Source organism: Schistocerca nitens, chromosome 10 (assembly GCF_023898315.1).
Source record: "Schistocerca nitens isolate TAMUIC-IGC-003100 chromosome 10, iqSchNite1.1, whole genome shotgun sequence".
In the NCBI taxonomy this organism is placed as follows: Eukaryota; Metazoa; Arthropoda; class Insecta; order Orthoptera; family Acrididae; genus Schistocerca; species Schistocerca nitens.
Window position 1 is genome coordinate 143,686,258 of NC_064623.1, and position 17,808 is coordinate 143,704,065.

At 41.0% G+C, this 17,808-nt stretch overlaps 1 protein-coding gene across 1 annotated transcript; it reads right to left on the minus strand.

Annotated features, from left to right (window-relative positions):
• Positions 1 to 3,668: 3,668 nt before the first annotated feature.
• On the minus strand, positions 3,669 to 17,584 carry LOC126210042 (leucine-rich repeat-containing protein 58). The gene is made up of 4 exons (XM_049939147.1): positions 16,589 to 17,584; positions 14,310 to 14,526; positions 12,736 to 12,925; positions 3,669 to 4,353 (listed from the first exon to the last, which is right to left on the minus strand). Exons 1-4 carry the CDS (start codon positions 17,095 to 17,097, stop codon positions 4,172 to 4,174), a joined length of 1,098 nt encoding a protein of 365 aa, XP_049795104.1. The 5' UTR covers positions 17,098 to 17,584; the 3' UTR covers positions 3,669 to 4,171.
• Between the last annotated feature and the right edge of the window lie 224 nt (positions 17,585 to 17,808).

Consider the following 17,808-nt stretch of genomic DNA (forward strand, 5'->3'; position numbering starts at 1 on the left):
GTTCTTGTGAAACACAACTAGCTCTTTACTCGCATGAGGTGGTGGGTGCTATTGACAAGGGATTTCAGATTGATTCTGGATTTCCGGAAGGCTTTTGACACTGTACCACACAAGTGGCTTGTAGCGAAATTGCGTGCTTGGGGAATACCGTCTCAGTTATGTGACTGGATTCGTGATTTCCTGTCCGAGAGGTCACAGTTTGTAGCAATTGACAGAAAGTTATCGAGTAAAACAGAAGTGATTTTTGGCGTTCCCCAAGGTTGTGTTGTAGGTCCTTTACTGTTCCTTTCTACATAAACGATTTGCAAGACAATCTGAGCAGTTGCCTTAGGTTGTTTACAGATGACGCTGTCGTTTATCAAATAATAAAGTCATCAGAAGATCAAAACAAATTGCAGAACCATTTAGAAAAGATATCTGAATGGTGAGAAAATTGGCAGCTGACCCTAAATAACGAAAAATGTGAGCTCATCCACATGAGTGCAAAAAGGAATTCGTTAAAACTTCGGTTACACGATACATCACTCAAATATAAAGGCCATAAATTCAACTAAATACCTAGGAATTATAATTGCAAACAACTTAAATTGGAAGGAACACAGAGAAAATGTTGTGGGGAAGGCTAATCGAAGACTGCGTTTTGTTGGAAGGGCACTTAGAAGATTTAACAGATATACTAAGGAGACTGCCTTCACTACACTTGTCGTTCCTCTTTTAGAATACTGCTGCATGGTGCGGGATCCTTACCAGATAGGATTGATGGAGGTACATTGAAAAAGTTCAAAGAAGGGCAGCACATTTTGTATTAATGCAAAATAGGGAAGAGAGTGTCACTGAAATGATACAGGATTTGGGGGTGTACATAATTAAAACAAAGGCTTTTTCACTGCAGCAGAATCTTCTCACAAAATCCCAATCACCAACTTTCTCCTCCAAATGCGAAAATATTTTGTTGACACTGACCTACATATGGAGAAATGGTCACCATTATGAAACAAGGCAACTACAACGGAAATGGGCGTGTGATCATCAGCACTGGACGTTGGCACTGTGGCAGCATGTTGTATGTTCTAATGAATCCCAATACCTTCTTCATCATTGCAATGATTTTCGTGGACTCCATCTCAACTTCACTTGTGATGTTCAGGCTGTGTTTGGAGGTAGTACATGGGCTCACACTGACTGTTGTATGGGGCAACCAAGCAGATTATGGTGGCCTTGAAGCTTTTCCAGATGCTAACATTTTGGCTTGGAAGACGTGGAGTATTGCTGAGACTACAGGACTGTTGGCTAAACAGCCATATGGTACGCTTATTCCAAGCATGCCATTTGTTTTGACTACGAGAAGGAAGAAGAAGTTGAATGCTGTTTATATGGGCGGAAGTCGGCAATGGCAATTGTAAAATAAAGATCAACGGTGATTGTATGATTTATTATAGACAATAAAGTGTGTTCTGTCCTTTCCTTTTTTTTTTAATTAAAAAAAATTTATTCACTTTTTGTTTTGGTGGCCGTGCCTCTCTTGGTTGCTCGCTAGGCTGGTGACCTTGAATTAGCTGCTGGAGGAGGCTGCCAGTCAAAACGGGCCCTAGTATTACTAGGCCCGTGTTGCTCTATAATTCACTTCCGGTCAGGTGATAAGGCGCGCTGGCGCTGTGCGAGCTCGTGTCGACCGGAAGTTGTGGTTGCGATAAGTGCTACTGGAGTTCAGCTGCACCGCAGCACGGAGCGTCATTCGCTCTGCAAACGTCGAGGAGTGCGGACGCATAGCTCTGTGTGTCTCGCTGGGCGTTGGCTTACTACGTTCACTTGTGTTAACGTGCCACAGCAATGCCTCTGCGACGTGCATGGCGTCGTCATCTTCCAGGGCGACAGCTCCTCGACACCAATATTATGGGACAGAGACAAGTTGGTCGCAGCAACATTATGCTCTGGGAAACATTCAAGTGGGCATCCACGGTCCAGTGAAGCTTGTGCAAGGCATCATGATGGCCAAGGATATCGTACACTGCTCGCAGACTACATACAGCCCTTCATGATGATCATGTTTCCTGATGCCAGTGGTATTTTCAACAAGATAATATGCCATGTCACAAGGCTAGGAGTGTGATGGAATAGTTCAAGGAACACAGTGGCGAGTTCGAATTGGTGTGCTGACCCCCAGCTCACTGGATCTGAACCCAATTTAACACATCTAGGATGTGACTGAACCTGGCGTCAGAGCTCATCATCCCACTCCCTGGAATTTACAGGAATTAGGCAGAAGTGGTGCCAATTCCCAGCAGCAAGCTACCAAGGCCTCATTGCTTCCCTTGCACGAAGCATTGCCGCCGTTATATGTACCAAAGGTGGACATATTCGCTATAAGGTTGGTGGTCTTAATGTCCTAGCTGATCAGTGTTTGCCATACTTGGCTTGGTAATCATAAATATTCACAATAACTATTATCAAAAAGGCAAAGCATACTAGAATCTGAAATAATTTACAAAACTTTATTGCATTTTATATCTCAATTCTTATGAAATTTTATAAAACTACAAATATCATACAAAATTCACACAGTTAAGTCCAGCTACTGTACACACAACCACAATCAGAATTATTTATCAGATCATTATACAAAGGATTGTATTTCACACATTTCATTAAATTACGACTTTTTTCCTCTATTGACAGAGTAGTAATAAAAGTAATCCAGTCAATTCTTACCAAATAATGGTCAATTACATTTCTGCAGCAAGTCAGACTGTCCCTATTTTAGCAAGAAAATTACTTCTTCATAATTAAAATTGTCCCATAATCCAGGGGAAAGCAAAATGTATCAGGCAGTATGAGTGTTGTTGAGCAATAAGGTACATCATTCCATCATATACTAGGTGACAACTGCATTATGAGAATATAATACAATGATTCCTGTGTCTCCGATACTTTCAAAGTTCAAGAAGTCTGTGTTCCTATTTAAAACAAAATATTCTAACAATTCTATTTTCCACACTGATTTACAATACTTTGTTTCTGAAAAGAGACTATGGTGTCAATATGAAAAATTCTCTAAAAGGTGCATAGTGACAGTATTTTACAAACGACAACAGTGTCTACTTTCCTACTTTGTGACAGTATCTTAGTAGATCAGTTTGGAAACAAACATGACATCTATTTCACTGAAGCAATAAAATGAAGTTTCTAAACAGAATGCAATACACTGATACATCTCACTTTCAACATTTGCTATTTTATGTAAAATGGTAGGAGCCAAACAGTTAGTTTTCAGGTAAAGAAGGTATCATGCTGTCTTGTTGTACAGTTGCAATGGAAAAAAAAACTGAATTCCACGAAGTGCAGCTCTTTGAACAGTTACATGTTAACAAATGTGATACACATCAAGTTTAAAAATTTGAAAATTTCCTTTTCAAATCAGTTTGCTGCAGAGTATGAAATTTTTAATTTCCACCAATTCCAACGACAAGTAAAAAATCTATTTATAATGGAGACAATTTCCAAGGCATCAGAAACCATTCACATATCTGTCAAGTGCGCCTTTATAAAAGGCACATCTTGCAGCAACAAACATAATTCCAGCACAATCAAGACATTAAGTTGCCCAATTGCAAAAGTATCTCCTCTCTCTCTCTCTCTCTCTCTCTCTCTCTCTCTCTCTCTCTCTCCCCCCCCCCCCCTCCCCCATCACCCCTCTTCCTCTTAGTCTCTCACAAGCTTCAATCCTCTTCTTCCTTTGTTCACTACAGAAACGCTAACTCCTCCATCGGTGCATCACTGCTTCACCTCCCACTGTTACAATCAGAGAAATGTTAATTCCATTACACTGAATGTTTCACGGGGCACGCACCATAGATGACAGGCTTTCAGAGATTTTGTGATACATCATAACATTCTTTTCCCTTAGATATGCTTCTGATATCCCACTGTGTGTCTAGTATTCAGCCGATAAAATGCCGAAGTTACTTATCAGACACACACTTTGGACTGAGTAGAATGGCATATGGAACATTGCGAAGGGCAGGAAGTCAACTAACAGAAAGAAAAACTTTGCTTGTATTGACATTCACTGCACAACACACACCCTATTCTTTACACCAAAAATCATGTCAATGACTTGCCAACATCAGCAGCAATAAGCCTGTAACGACAAAACTTTGCAGCGAGTCAACAATCAGCCAAGCAGTACTCTCTTCACCATATGACACGCTTCCTCTTCCGAAGACTCGCTTGCTGACGAAGGGGACGATTCGCTGATACAACGTGAAGAGCATAGATATTGCATCAGCGGTATCCTGTATTTGCCACAGAAGTCGACAAATTTCACGTGTTCCACTCGGCTGTCGAAATACACTCCTGAAAGATACATGAAATTTCATGAGCTAAAGGAAATTTTTGCAAACTATGTCTAAAAAGTAGTTGACACAAAAAACAGTTAATGCCATAGCAAATTGGATAGTTCAGTCTGCGATACAGATCCGCTTTTCCTTTAGAAAACATTTCCCTTAACTTCATTTAATTTCTTTAGGGCCTTCTTTTAAAAAGGATTGCTTACAAAACACTCCTACGACCCATCTTAGAATAATGCTCAAGTGTGTGGAACCCATAACCAATAGGACTAACAGAGACCATTGTATGTGTGCAGAAAACTCTCTTACTGGGGGATATTTATTTATTCTTGCAAGGGTTCTCTCTCAGTGTTACAGGATTTGTCGAAGTAATGCAATGCAAATCAATAGGCCAAAATATATGACACACACCTTTGTTAGGCTAGGACAGGTAGCTTATGGGGATAGGAAAGTTGGTCAGCAATGGCCTTTATTATGGAACCGTCCCAGCATTTGCCTTAGCGATCCAGGAAACGCCATATGCAGTATCAGGATCGCTAGATAATTGATAAGTAAAGTATGTTTGCTTACAATTTTCAGAAAAGCATGCAGGCATTGCTGTGTTCAGATACCATTATCCTTCCATTTGCTTGCAAAATTTCTTCTGTACTTACGTGCAGGAGACAGAGAGAGAGAGAGAGAGAGAGAGGGGAGAGGGCGAGAGGGAAGAGGGGAGAGCACATAAAAGCAGTTAACTTCAGCCTGCTCCAATGTTCTGGTCTCCTCATACTGATAGTTTCTAGATTATGTCTGAGAAAATGGAATTTACTTACTTAACATAAACATTTTACATATAAAAACATGGCAGAGAAGTTTGTGTGCTGCATTGACATGATTTTTAGGGCCAGCCAAAGAACAGCTTCACTAGTAGAACAGTGTGGATGCACTTAGTGAAAAACCAACACATATTGTCATTAATGATGCTTCGAGAAACTGACACAAAACACACAAAGCAAAATAAATTTATATAGTTTCTTATAGAAATGAGCTAAAAATCATTAATATAATATTACTGGCAACTGAAGATTGAAAAATCAACATTTAAGATGTTTTAGTCATAAGAAATCTCAAATTTTCCCTTTCAATCTGGGATCTGAGTGACCTGTCCTTCCTTTCCAACCATCCACACATCAGACCTCCATGAGGAAGAAGTGGAAGTTTCAAAAGCTATGAATAGTTTCTTCCACTTCTAAGTGTTTCCATCAGTAGCACTTGCAACTTCACCTCCTTAAGGTAAGTACTGGCAACATATCTTGTCTCTTCCTCATTTAAGTGCAAAGTTTGATTCACTCTGTAAGGTTAAATCCTTCCCTTTACTAATCTGGTGGGAAACCATCACACTGTATCAGTTGAACTCCATATTTTCGTGTAATTTTCATTAATGATAATCTTAAGAAAACTAAAGAGTAGGCAATTCAATACATCAAAGAGAATTCAGATTTATTTCACCACTGGCCATTAAAATTGCTGCACCACAAAGATGACTTGCTACAGGCGCGAAATTTAACTGACAGGAAGATGATGATGTGATATGCAAATGATTATCTTTTCAGAGCATTAACACAAGGTTGGCACCATGGCGACACCTACAACGTGCTGACATGAGGAAAGTTTCCAAACGATTTCTCATGCACAAACAGCAGTTGACCGGTGTTGCCTGGTGAAATGTCTTTATGCTGCCTCATGTAAGGAGGAGAAATGCGTACCATCACGTTTCCGACTTTGATAAAGGTTGGATTGTAGCCTATCGCGATTGAGGTTTATCGTATCGCGACATTGCTGCTCGCGTTGGTCGAGATCCAATGAGTGTTAGCAGACTATGGAATTGGTGGGTTCAGGAGGGTAATACGGAACGCCGTGCTGGATCCCAACGGCCTCGTATCACTAGCAGTCGAGATGACAGGCATCTTATCTGCATGGCTGCAATGGATCTTTCAGCCACGTCTCAATCCCTGAGTCAACGGATGGGGACGTTCGCAAGACGACAACCATTTGCACGAACAGTTCGATGACATTTGCAGCAGCCTGGACTATCAGCTCGGAGACCATGGCTGCGGTTACCCTTGACACTGCACCACAGACAGGAGCGCCTGCGATGGTGTACTCAACGACGAACCTGGGTGCACGAATGGCAAAAAGTCATTTTTTCGGATGAATCCCGGTTCTGTTTACAGCATCATGATGGTCGCATCCCTGTTTGGCGAAATCGCGGTGAACACACATTGGAAGTGTGTATTCGTCATCGCCATACTGATTTATCACCTGGCGTGATGGTATGGGGTGCCATTGGTTACACATCTCGGTCACCTCTTGTTCACATTGACGGCACTTTGAACAGTGGACGTTACGTTTCACATGTGTTATGACCCGTGGCTCTACCCTTCTTTCGATCCCTGCAAAACCCTACATTACAGCAGGATAATGCACGACCGCATGTTGCAGGTCCTGTACGAGCCTTTCTGGATACAGAAAATGTTCGACTGCTGCCCTGGCCAGCACATTCTCCAGATCTCTCACTAATTGAAAACATCTGGTCAATGGTGGCCGAGCAACTGGCTCGTCACAATACGCCAGTCACTACTCTTGGTGAACTGTGGTATCATGTTTAAGCTGCATGGGCAGCTGTACCACCTGTACATGCCATCCAAGATCTGTTTGACTCAATGCCCAGGCGTATCAAGGCCATTATTACGGCCATAGGTGGTTGTTCTGGGTACTGATTTCTCAGGATCTATGCACTAAAATTGCGTGAAAATGTAATCACATCTCAGCTCTAGTATAATATATTTGTCCAATGAATACCCGTTTATCATCTGCATTTCTTCTTGGTGTAGCAATTTTAATGGCCAGTAGTGTAGATTACTGATGACAGTATTGGACCGTAGATCAGGCCACTATATACAACAGGATAGAGTGTTCATAAAATATGATGGTATGTTGTACTAAGGCTCTACCTGTTTAATGTGTGCTAGTAGAATGGGCATATACAAAGTGCATTGCTGACTGCAACTGTCATCCCTTTTTTTTTATTAAAAAAAAAGGGGTGGGGGGGGGGTGGGGGGTGGATTACAGTTATAATTATGAGCGACACATTTGATAGAGAGAGTCTGTAAGACACATGCTACAGACACTGGCATGAGACAACAGACTGTAAGTAAAATACTCCTTTTGAAAGGACAGTTTCAGAAAGGGAAGGTCATATTCATTATAAAACAGTTAATAAAGGAAAAGTATGAATTTAGTATGGAAATGCACAAACCTTTATCGATTACGTAAAAACTTTCAACTGTGTAAGTAGACAAATACTATTGAGCATTCTAGAAAACTGAGATCATCATAAACACATCATAAAAATTCTGAAAGATATGTAGACAGACTAATGATTAAAACAGAAGCAAGAATTTCGGATAGGAAACTTGTGAGTCAGGGTGCCAGACAAGGGTGCAGTTATCAGACATTATTTAATATAGAAACTGACATCTTAAGAAGAAGGAAACAAGAAGTATATCCTGGGTTACAGATATCACAGCATGGAACCACGAACAGCTGCCTATTTGCAGACAATCAGTTTATTGTATTTGATTATGAAAATCAATTACAATATGCCATATTTAAGTAACAACTACTTTGCAAATAATACGAGGGGGACGACCAAACCCACCCCCCCCCACCCCCCCAAATAAAGCTATAAAAAAATTATTCATGAATCATTTTACAAAATCCTTCAGTCATCTTCAAAGTACTCTCCATTAGATGTGATGCACTTGTCAAGTCTTTTTGCCCAGTGTCTGGAGCACGTCTGGAACTCTTCCACATTGATCTTGCCCACAGCCCTTTGTGAAACTGTTTTATCGCCTCCACATTATCAAACACTTCCTTTTTTTTTTTCATTTGCGGGAATAGGAAAAAGTCGGATGGGTTCTAGGTCTGGGGAATATGGAAGGTGGGGAACCACAGACCATCCCCGAGATGCCAAACAGTGGGTCACTCGTAAGGCCATGGGTGCAGGAGCGTACTCGTGATAAATAAACCAGTCAGCTGAACGCCAAAATTCTAGGCATTTCCTCCAAACATCCTCTTGCAGACTTCTTTAAACTTCCAAATAAAACTGCTGGTTAACAGTCTGGCCAGGGGGTAAAAAAATTCATGATGCACAATTCCACAAACATCAAACAAGACAGTGGTAATCATCTTCACATTCAACTTCAGTTGCCTTGCTCTTTTTGGTCAGAGAGTTTGAAGTCTTCCACTGGCTGGATGCCTGCTTGGTTTCTGTGTCATAAGCGTAACACTAACTCTCATCATCTCTAATGACTTTGTTCAAAAAGTTTTGATCACTTTCAATTTCTGTTTCCAATTTGCGGCACGCATTCATGCACAGTTTTTTGCTCCTGTGTCAGAAGGAACGGAACAAATTTAGAGGCAACAAGGCTCTGGTGCAAATCGTCACTCAAAATCCACTGGCATGATCTCCAACTCACACTGAAGTTTGGTAGATCACGAAACGACGATCTTCGATGATTTTTTGGCAGATTTTTTCCAATGTTTTCCTCGTTTCACTATGTTGCAGGGTGTCCAGAATGAGGTTGGTCTTCAACACTCGTCTCATCTCACCACATTGAAAGCACACAAACCAGTTGAAAACTTTTGTGCAGATCATAGCATCCTCCTGGAAAGCCTCTTGATGCATTTGGTGAGTCTCCATTCTCAATTTTTTAGGCAGGAAACAAAATTCCATACACACACTGTTTGTTCTTTTGAAGTTGCCATCCAACTTCAAAAGTGGAACACATCAACAGTCAGAAAACCCGTCTGCTTGTGTCTGTATATGTGTGGATGGATATGTGTGTGTGTGCGCGAGTGTATACCTGTCCTTTTTTCCCCCTAAGGTAAGTCTTTCCACTCCCGGGATTGGAATGACTCCTTACCCTCTCCCTTAAAACCCACATCCTTTCGTCTTTCCCTCTCCTTCCCTCCTTCCCTCTTTCCTGATGAGGCAACAGTTTGTTGCGAAAGCTTGAATTTTGTGTGTGTGTTTGTGTTTGTTTGTGTGTCTATCGACCTGCCAGCGCTTTCGTTCGGTAAGTCACATCATCTTTGTTTTTACATATATTTTTCCCACGTGGAATGTTTCCCTCTATTATATTGATATCAATTATATTTTCAAAAATTTATTATTTTCATTGATATATCAGCATGACAGAAATACAGACAGCAAGCTTTATCACTCTCAATATGTATGTGGCACTATTAATAAAACTTTAAAGAACAGAGTTTGAAAGGGAACAAATATAAAGTTTTATAAAACAATGGCTGTGACTTCTTTGCTGTACATGTGTGAAACTCGTGTTCTCACAAAGAGGGATAAAAGCAGTATATAGGCAGCTAACATGAGATTTCTAAAAACTGTGAAAGGCGGCACACGCTAAGAATGGATTACGTTGGTTGGTTGGTCGATTTGGGGGAAGGGGACAAAACAGTGAGGTCATCATTCCAGTGATCTAGGATGGCAGAGCAACAACACAAACAGCACAGGCCAGCCAAGGGAAAGGGATATCGTGAAAACAAAGAGGGAAAAGGGACGTCAGGGCAGCAGGAAGAGGAAAGAACAGCAGGGGGTGGGTGGCAATGGAGAAAGCATGGGTGCCCCAGAAACGCTACATGTGGTGGGACACCTGCACCACCAAGACCCATCCTTACATCAACACCACACACACAATACCATGATCACGATACAATAGGGACATCATCAGGGGAAGAAGACACAAGAAAACAGAAACAAAATAGCACAACAGACCAAATAAAATGTAGGAAGAACTTGCTCAGTGTGAGGGCACGGTCATGGCCTCCATAACCAATGCCTATGCTGAGCGACTAATTCCAGAGGAAAAGTCAAGAACCTGAGAGTACAAACCATTTTCACGAAAAAAACCGAGGGCAGAAGTAAACATGTGAGGTTCACTCACTAACACCTGAGATGTTGGGAGGACATATTTAATGTGAAGGGCCAAAAGATGGGGGCAGTCCAGCGAGATATGGATCACCGTGAGCAGAGCCCTACAACTACAAAGGGGGATGGCTTATTGTGGAATAAAAACCCACAGGTCCACCTAGTACAGCCAATACGAAGATGGCAGAGGATGGTAGATTCCCAATGGTGGGAGTCTCATCGATGGCGCGAAGTTTATTAGATGGCGAGAGTAGCCTCCTAAGAGCCAGCTCACGATTGAGCAGAAAGGGATTTTGTGTAAAGCCGCAAATCTGCCCCCAGAGATGTCATGGAGAATGGGGGTAGTAGGTGGCTGCCATCAAACAGGGCCCGTCAAGCAGCGACAGCAGCATAGATTTTCTTATTGAACAGATCACCGACGACTTCATCAATACAACCCGACAAAAAAGGCGGACACATGACCTGGAAGGTATACAGGGCAATCAACACAATGGAAAGCCTAGTGGGGTAACCTGGTCAGTGGGAGGTGAGAAGGGAACGACAAATGATGATGATGATGATGATGATGATGAGTTTGTGGGGTGTTCAACTGTGCGGTTATCAGCACCCGTACAAATGCCCAATGCTCAGGGGAGGTGCGTACACCTTCATAACCTTGACCTTCTCTGAGAGGGTATCTCCCTCAAAAGACAGAATAAGGCACCAGTATCTGTGCAGTTGTCCTTACAACCTTTCTGCACACGCCGAATAGAATGAACGCACTGCCATTCCAGATTTGCCCGGAGTTCCTTATCAGTTTTAAAGGTGAGATCTGTATGAAAAATGGCTCCCTGGACCATATTCGAAGACTGGTGAGGTGTAATGGGTACCAGAACGTTTCCAGGATGATAACGAGCACAAAGAGCTGCAGACTAGGTGGCAGAAGTAGTTGTCAACAATGCGGAACTTAGACACTCCACTTTGCCAAACTTACCTTCGATATTTTCCACAAAAAGTAAAGGCTTTGTTTCACTACAAGCCGGCGAGCCTGGTCCTCCTTCCAGGGTGTAGCCAGAGAAGAGAAGGCCGCAGGGTCATAAGAAGCAGCATTCAATGATCGGTTAGCAATCAAAGAGACAGCTGTAGGAGAAGGGTCAGATTTTTTGAGCTCAATGCGCTTCATGCGCGCAGTATCCGCCCCAATACCACCCACTCCAATCAGGGGCTCTCTCCATAGATGCCACCCAGCCACAGCACAGCAGCTGTTTCTGTTAAGTTCTGATGTTCTGGAATGACAAGCAACCACTCCTAGGCATACATGGAAAGGCTACAGCTTGGGTATCAGAAGCGTGATCCCCGTGTTGTCAGGTGGCTCAGCCAGATTGTTACATAACAGCCCCGCTACACGGACTGGCGACAAGTGCTGGTGACATAGTGGGGCCGAAGGGGTTACAGTAGGGAAGGAGGAGGGGAAGGAAAGGGAGGGTGAGAGGAATCCACACTGTAGAAGTAAGGAGGGAGTTATTCTACAAATGGCTCACATTACGGAGAGAAAATTTGGCAGTGGAGGTCAAATACTAAAGGGGGACCAAAAAGGATGAAAGAGTAAAGGCAAGGCGAACAAAACCACAAGGAAATCAAGAAGTCAGGTGGATACCCAAGTCAGCAAAAGTGAGAAAACCAAGAGAGGAGAAGGAAGGCACAGTGAGGGAGAGGCACTGGAAAGGAAATGCAGCTTGGGAAGCAAGAATGGGCTGCAATAGCTCATGGACCCGTGCACGCTACACCCAAACTCGAGAAACAACCCTGAGGAAGGGCGGGGGAGGGGGGATGGGGGGGTGTGTGTGGGACCATATTAGGAATGAATGAATTTGAGAAGAACTGTATGTTGAAGGAATAATAAACAACACAACACAGAAATACAGAAACAGTTGGAAACAGCGTGTGAGCAGAATGTCAGAAGAATAACTAATGAACCAACTGTTAAGATACAGTCAGAGAAGACCCAGGCAGGCCAAAAATGAGATGGGCACAACAGTAATCTTTGAAAACAGAACAGGCAGTCAGTCAGTCAGTCTAATCATTAGAAGCAAAGATGGTCATGAAATGTATTAAACTGCACACAAAACTAGCACACTGTATTTGAATAGAATAAACTTAACAAAGTCCTGTGAATGGTGAAATGTGTTATTACATTATTTAACCATAAAACAAAGTTCTGGTTCCACATTCCCAGGCAGGTGAGAGGTGTGTGTGTGTGTGTGTGTGTGTGTGTGAGAGAGAGAGAGAGAGAGAGAGAGAGAGAGAGAGAGAGAGACGAGATGTCGTATGGCATTTTTCACTGAAAACATCTCAACTGCCAACTTAGGTTTGGGATGTTACTAATAAAAGAGAAATAGAAGAGACATACAATTTACCCACCTTTGCAGTGAGGATTGACACAGTGGTGTGCACTGTCCAGGTAATGTACAAGAGTTCTTGGGAGGTCATATGGAGAGTATGTGACGTTAGCAAGCTTCACTGTGCGCGCTGCCAGCTCCAACAGTGTTGGAGGGTCCAGAGACATGTTCGTGGCAAACCTCACCACAAGTGGGTTGTCCCTGAGACTCAACTGCAAATAAATAAAGCACAATGTCATAAATCACCAAACAAACCATATGTAACCACCACATATAAAAACTAAGAACACTGTCCAAAGTGCAACTAGGCTTATTGCTGGACTTCATAGATCGGATGTTTCAGTCACATAGTTACTAGCAATTATTTTCAAACTCCTTTCCAAGGACAGCGATTGAGACTTTGAGGGAATTGTGTGTTTTAGAGGAACCTTGTTCATGAGACACTAGTTACAGATGCAGTAATATGGATAGGAAACTTTCGAAATGTGGTATTAAGAGTGGATCCTACCTAATGAAGAAGTACTGAATCAAATTGGGGAGAGAGGAAATTAATGGCACAACTTGGTGAAAAGTGGATAGGACATGTCTTCGTTCATAAAGAATAGTTAATTTGATAATGGAAGTAAGTCCCAACAGGTGCAAAAATTTTTGAGCGAGACCGAGGCAGGTTCGAGTGCATGAAGCTTGAAGAAGTTACACAGAGATGAAGAGACCTTAACAAGATTGATTAGCATGGAGAGCTGCATCACAGTAATAGTAAGACACAAGACAACAACATTATGGGTAGAGACACACTAGTCAAAGTTGTTACTAGCTTTCAGGATTTAAACAAACGGATGGTTCAAGATGTTTGTGATAGAACTGGCCAAGAAATTACTTAGAAATGTCTATACATTGACAAATAATATGAAATGAAAATGGCCATATACCTAAATTTTTCCTACATAGAAGCTCTGTCTGTGCAGAGGGTTGGGGGAGCATTGGGGAGAGGGGGGAAGGAGTCAGAAAGCCATGGGGGCAGCACTTCAGGAAGGAACAGTCTGCAATTTTCAAAACTGAACTATTATTTGATAATGTAGGTAAATACAAAATTTCATAGTATGCTATTATTAAAATGCCATCTTTGTAATCGCCAAATACTCTGTCATGAAACACTTTGCACGGACACAGACTGCACAGTGACCACTGGATTTTTTCAATAAATATGTAAGGAGTCTCTTTAAAAACTGTTTGGGTATTGTATGCAACTACATTTTTATTCAGCTTCTCATGCTGCTCTATAATTTTTTAAATGGTTTGCTATGATATCAGTTGTCAACAATAAAAGTTCTGTAGGACCACATCTTCATTTGGGCATGAATTTTCCACAAGAGATGTCTAATGTGTGTATCTTTACCAAATAGGGCCCATTATGTAATGAAACCATACAAAATATTGCCAAATAATGTTAGCAACAGATAACACAATTTATTGTTGTGAACAAACTAAATCCAAAGTGGAAACATCAGTGACAATTGAAGTTTTTGGGTTTGAATCCCTGTCTGGCACAAAAATTTATTACTCAAAGCATACTCCTACATTTAAATTGCCACTTACTTCTGCAAGGCTGTTTAGACCCACAATTTCTGGTGGAAGAACTGTTAAACGGTTCTTGTGTAGCAGAAGTGACTTCAGGAACTTAAGATTTGCTATAGCTGCTGGCAGACTTTCCAACAAGTTATCACACAGCACCAAAGCCTGAAGGTTTTTGAGTTTACCAACAGATGCAGGTACTTCTTGAAGTTTATTGCCACCCATGTACAAGTACTGTAAACTGTGAAAGAAGATAAGTTTGCTAAGAACTCACAACAATGAAAAGTTACATAAATACTAAGTTAACTATTAGACCTCTCTGGAAAACTCATTTCTTTTATCTTCAAAATTAGCACAAAAATTGTTATACAACAGCCAGTCAGTGCATTTTTCGATAGTATGTCTCACTTGTTTGTCCACAATCTTCGAACTGGCCTTAAACTCTCACAGTAAACTATGCCGCAGTGATTACACTTGCCATGTAATTGTTTTATACATGTGCGTAACTGTAAAAGAATTTTAGCACTCAACAAGGCATCTGTGGCTCTTGTTAACATGCTTCACGTATGAATGCATGGTCTCTCAGCAATATATCTTTTTCGATTTCCAGCTGCATCACACGGTTAAAATCCCACAAACTTTCGACAAGCTCTCCATGGCCATTGTCAAGTGGTCAACGAATGCCTTGCAGCCATGATTTTAACCACTTGACGCAGCTGGAAGCCTGTGAAGATTTTATATGCTTCATATATATTTCTGCTGCACTCTTAAGAAACGAGCTGGTATAACATGAGCCTAGCTTAAAACTCAAATTTCCCAGGTAAAATATACTGCAAATCCTGACAGTCATAAGCAGAACAATGTCTGAAATTTATTCAAACAAAATTTTCCTGTACACTGGGAGTAAATATTAGGATTCTGGCACATTATTACTGATTGTTACATAAAGAAATTTATGAAAAACACTGAAGTGTGTGTGATAGGAATTGGAACCTGTCGCTTCCTGAATATAGGTCCACAGTTTTAATAACTAAGACTACAAACTGTTTAAAAACGAAATATTTGAAAGAGTTCATGCCAAATGAATATTCACAAATAAAAACTGTAAATATTTATGAACTGATGCAGTGTTATTTTTTTATTAATGCATGTATTCTTTCAAATTTAAACATATTAGCTAATTTATTTATTTATTTATTTATTTACATAGTTTACGCCCACACTGGAACACTAAAATCAAACATAATACAACAGGGTCTACAATGATTAAGTTTAGGTCTTAGCATAAATATTAGCTAATACTAATTAAATTCTGTGTATTTTAAAATTTCTGATTAGGCTAATATTGTGTAAATTCAATCCAGATACTACACAGGTGTCCCAGGATGAATAGTCATTATTCAGATATAAGATGAGAACGATCATTCAAAGCAAAAAAAGTATAAGCCTAGTAAATATGACCTCTAAAATGCATCTCAAGGGCTATGAGCACTTTTCCATCTTTCCTTCAGTGAAACATTTCTTCTGCCAAACAGATGTGCATACCTCCTAAGGTATGCATGTTTACTACACCTTTTTGCTTCAAATGATCATTCCTATCATATCCCTGAATATTGACCTTTCCTCCTGGGACACCTCATATTGTAGTATAAACAACACCATTGAGATCTGTATAATAAATGAAACATTAAAAATTTCAGATCTGTTGACAATTACATTTTGCAATATTTGATAAGTGAGTGTAAACCTACACCTCTAATTTGTTTTGATTGGTTCAAATGGCTCTGAGCACTATGGGACTTAACATCTTAGGTCATCAGTCCCCTAGAACTTAGAACTACTTAAACCTAACTAACCTAAGGACATCACACAACACCCAGCCATCACGAGGCAGAGAAAATCCCTGACCCCGCCGGGAATCGAACCCGGGCGTGGGAAGCGAGAACGCTACCGCACGACCACGAGATGCGGGCTAATTTGTTTTGAGCTGTTTCTGTTTCAATAATTTGTGAAGGCAAATGTGCAGCAAATAAAAATCTTGATAATCTTATTGGTGATTTTCACTTTCTTCCAACAGAGAAACGAAACAGATCACAACTACGCTTCTAAATGCTCTGACTTGGCAAGCTAAACTTGTTATTCCGTATGGAAGGAAAGTGGTAATTCTACTGAAAAATAAGCTAAATTATATAAATAAAAACTTAACCACTTAGCACATAGGCCTATTATTTGGATTCCTGTAAAACAAACACAGCAATGCTAATTGTACAACACAAGTTTCAATAGTTTCTGATGAGTCTTACCTTTGTAATTTCCAGACGTCTTTTGGGATGTTGGTGATGCTGTTAGAACCAAGGTACAAGTACTTCAGTGCTGTAAGATCCAAAATTTGCTGTGGGAATGACGTTAGACTATTACCACTTAAATTCAGTTCTTTCAAACTGGTAAGTGCACCAAACGATTTAGGGAAGGAGTCATTTTCCAACATATTATTCCTTGCTATGAGGGAGGTGAGTCTGCATTCCGTTAATGCTTCTGGAAGGTGGGTTATATTATTGTAACTGATATCAAGCATTTTTAGATTTGTGAACTTCGAAACGCTTGCCGGCAGTGTATCCAAGTTATTGTTGTACAGCAATAACGTGTCTACGTCCTCAGTAGCTTTTTTGTCCTTCGCTGCATACTCTTCCAAGTTGTACATCAGTGTGTCCGAATCGAGTAACAGCCTCGAGTAGTCCAACGTAACGTTTCTGTCCGCATCACTACTGTCAGACGTCGTGTACTCCGGTTGCACTGCCTGATACACACTCATTTTTACTTCCCTACGTCAGGACCTAGCGCGGATTCTCCGAGACAGTCACCACTACTGGACTAAGGCAGTCTCACCACTCAGTACTTATAGGTCAATTAACTGCAATTCATTTCAAGGCAGCTGATAACGGAAATGATACTGCAATATCCTATGACGTCATCTGCTGATAAGTTACGGAATTAGGCAGCACTTGTGCGGCAAACACTCCAGCACGAGGATGCATTAAGCCCCCCCTTCTTTTGCACTTGAGATTCTCAACCTTTCTCTAGTAATTGTCGCAGCGTCTCTGATATTTTATATACGTAACATTGTATGTTCCAGCCAACTTTTGTTGTGTGTGACAAACACATTTCAATTTCAAAACAAAACCGCCCACTTACTAAGCGCCTAGCACACAGAAACTCCATTGCAAACATTATGCAACATCGGTCACCGTCTGCTTGGATCCCAACTGAATTTATTATCAAGTTGTAATCGCAGGACTTTTAAGACTGTCAACCTCGTATGTATGGTTCCATTTTTTCCCCCCCACTTCTTTTCCGCATGTGCACACAATGCAATTGGAGTACGTAGAAATGCTGCGGTTAATAACAAGTTGTTGTCAGCCATCTTGAACTTTGACGAAAAATTTGATGACAGTGTAATACCCCTTGTAGCGCTACGTCAAAGATCTTTGTCAAATATATTGGACGGAATATTGGATCACATCTT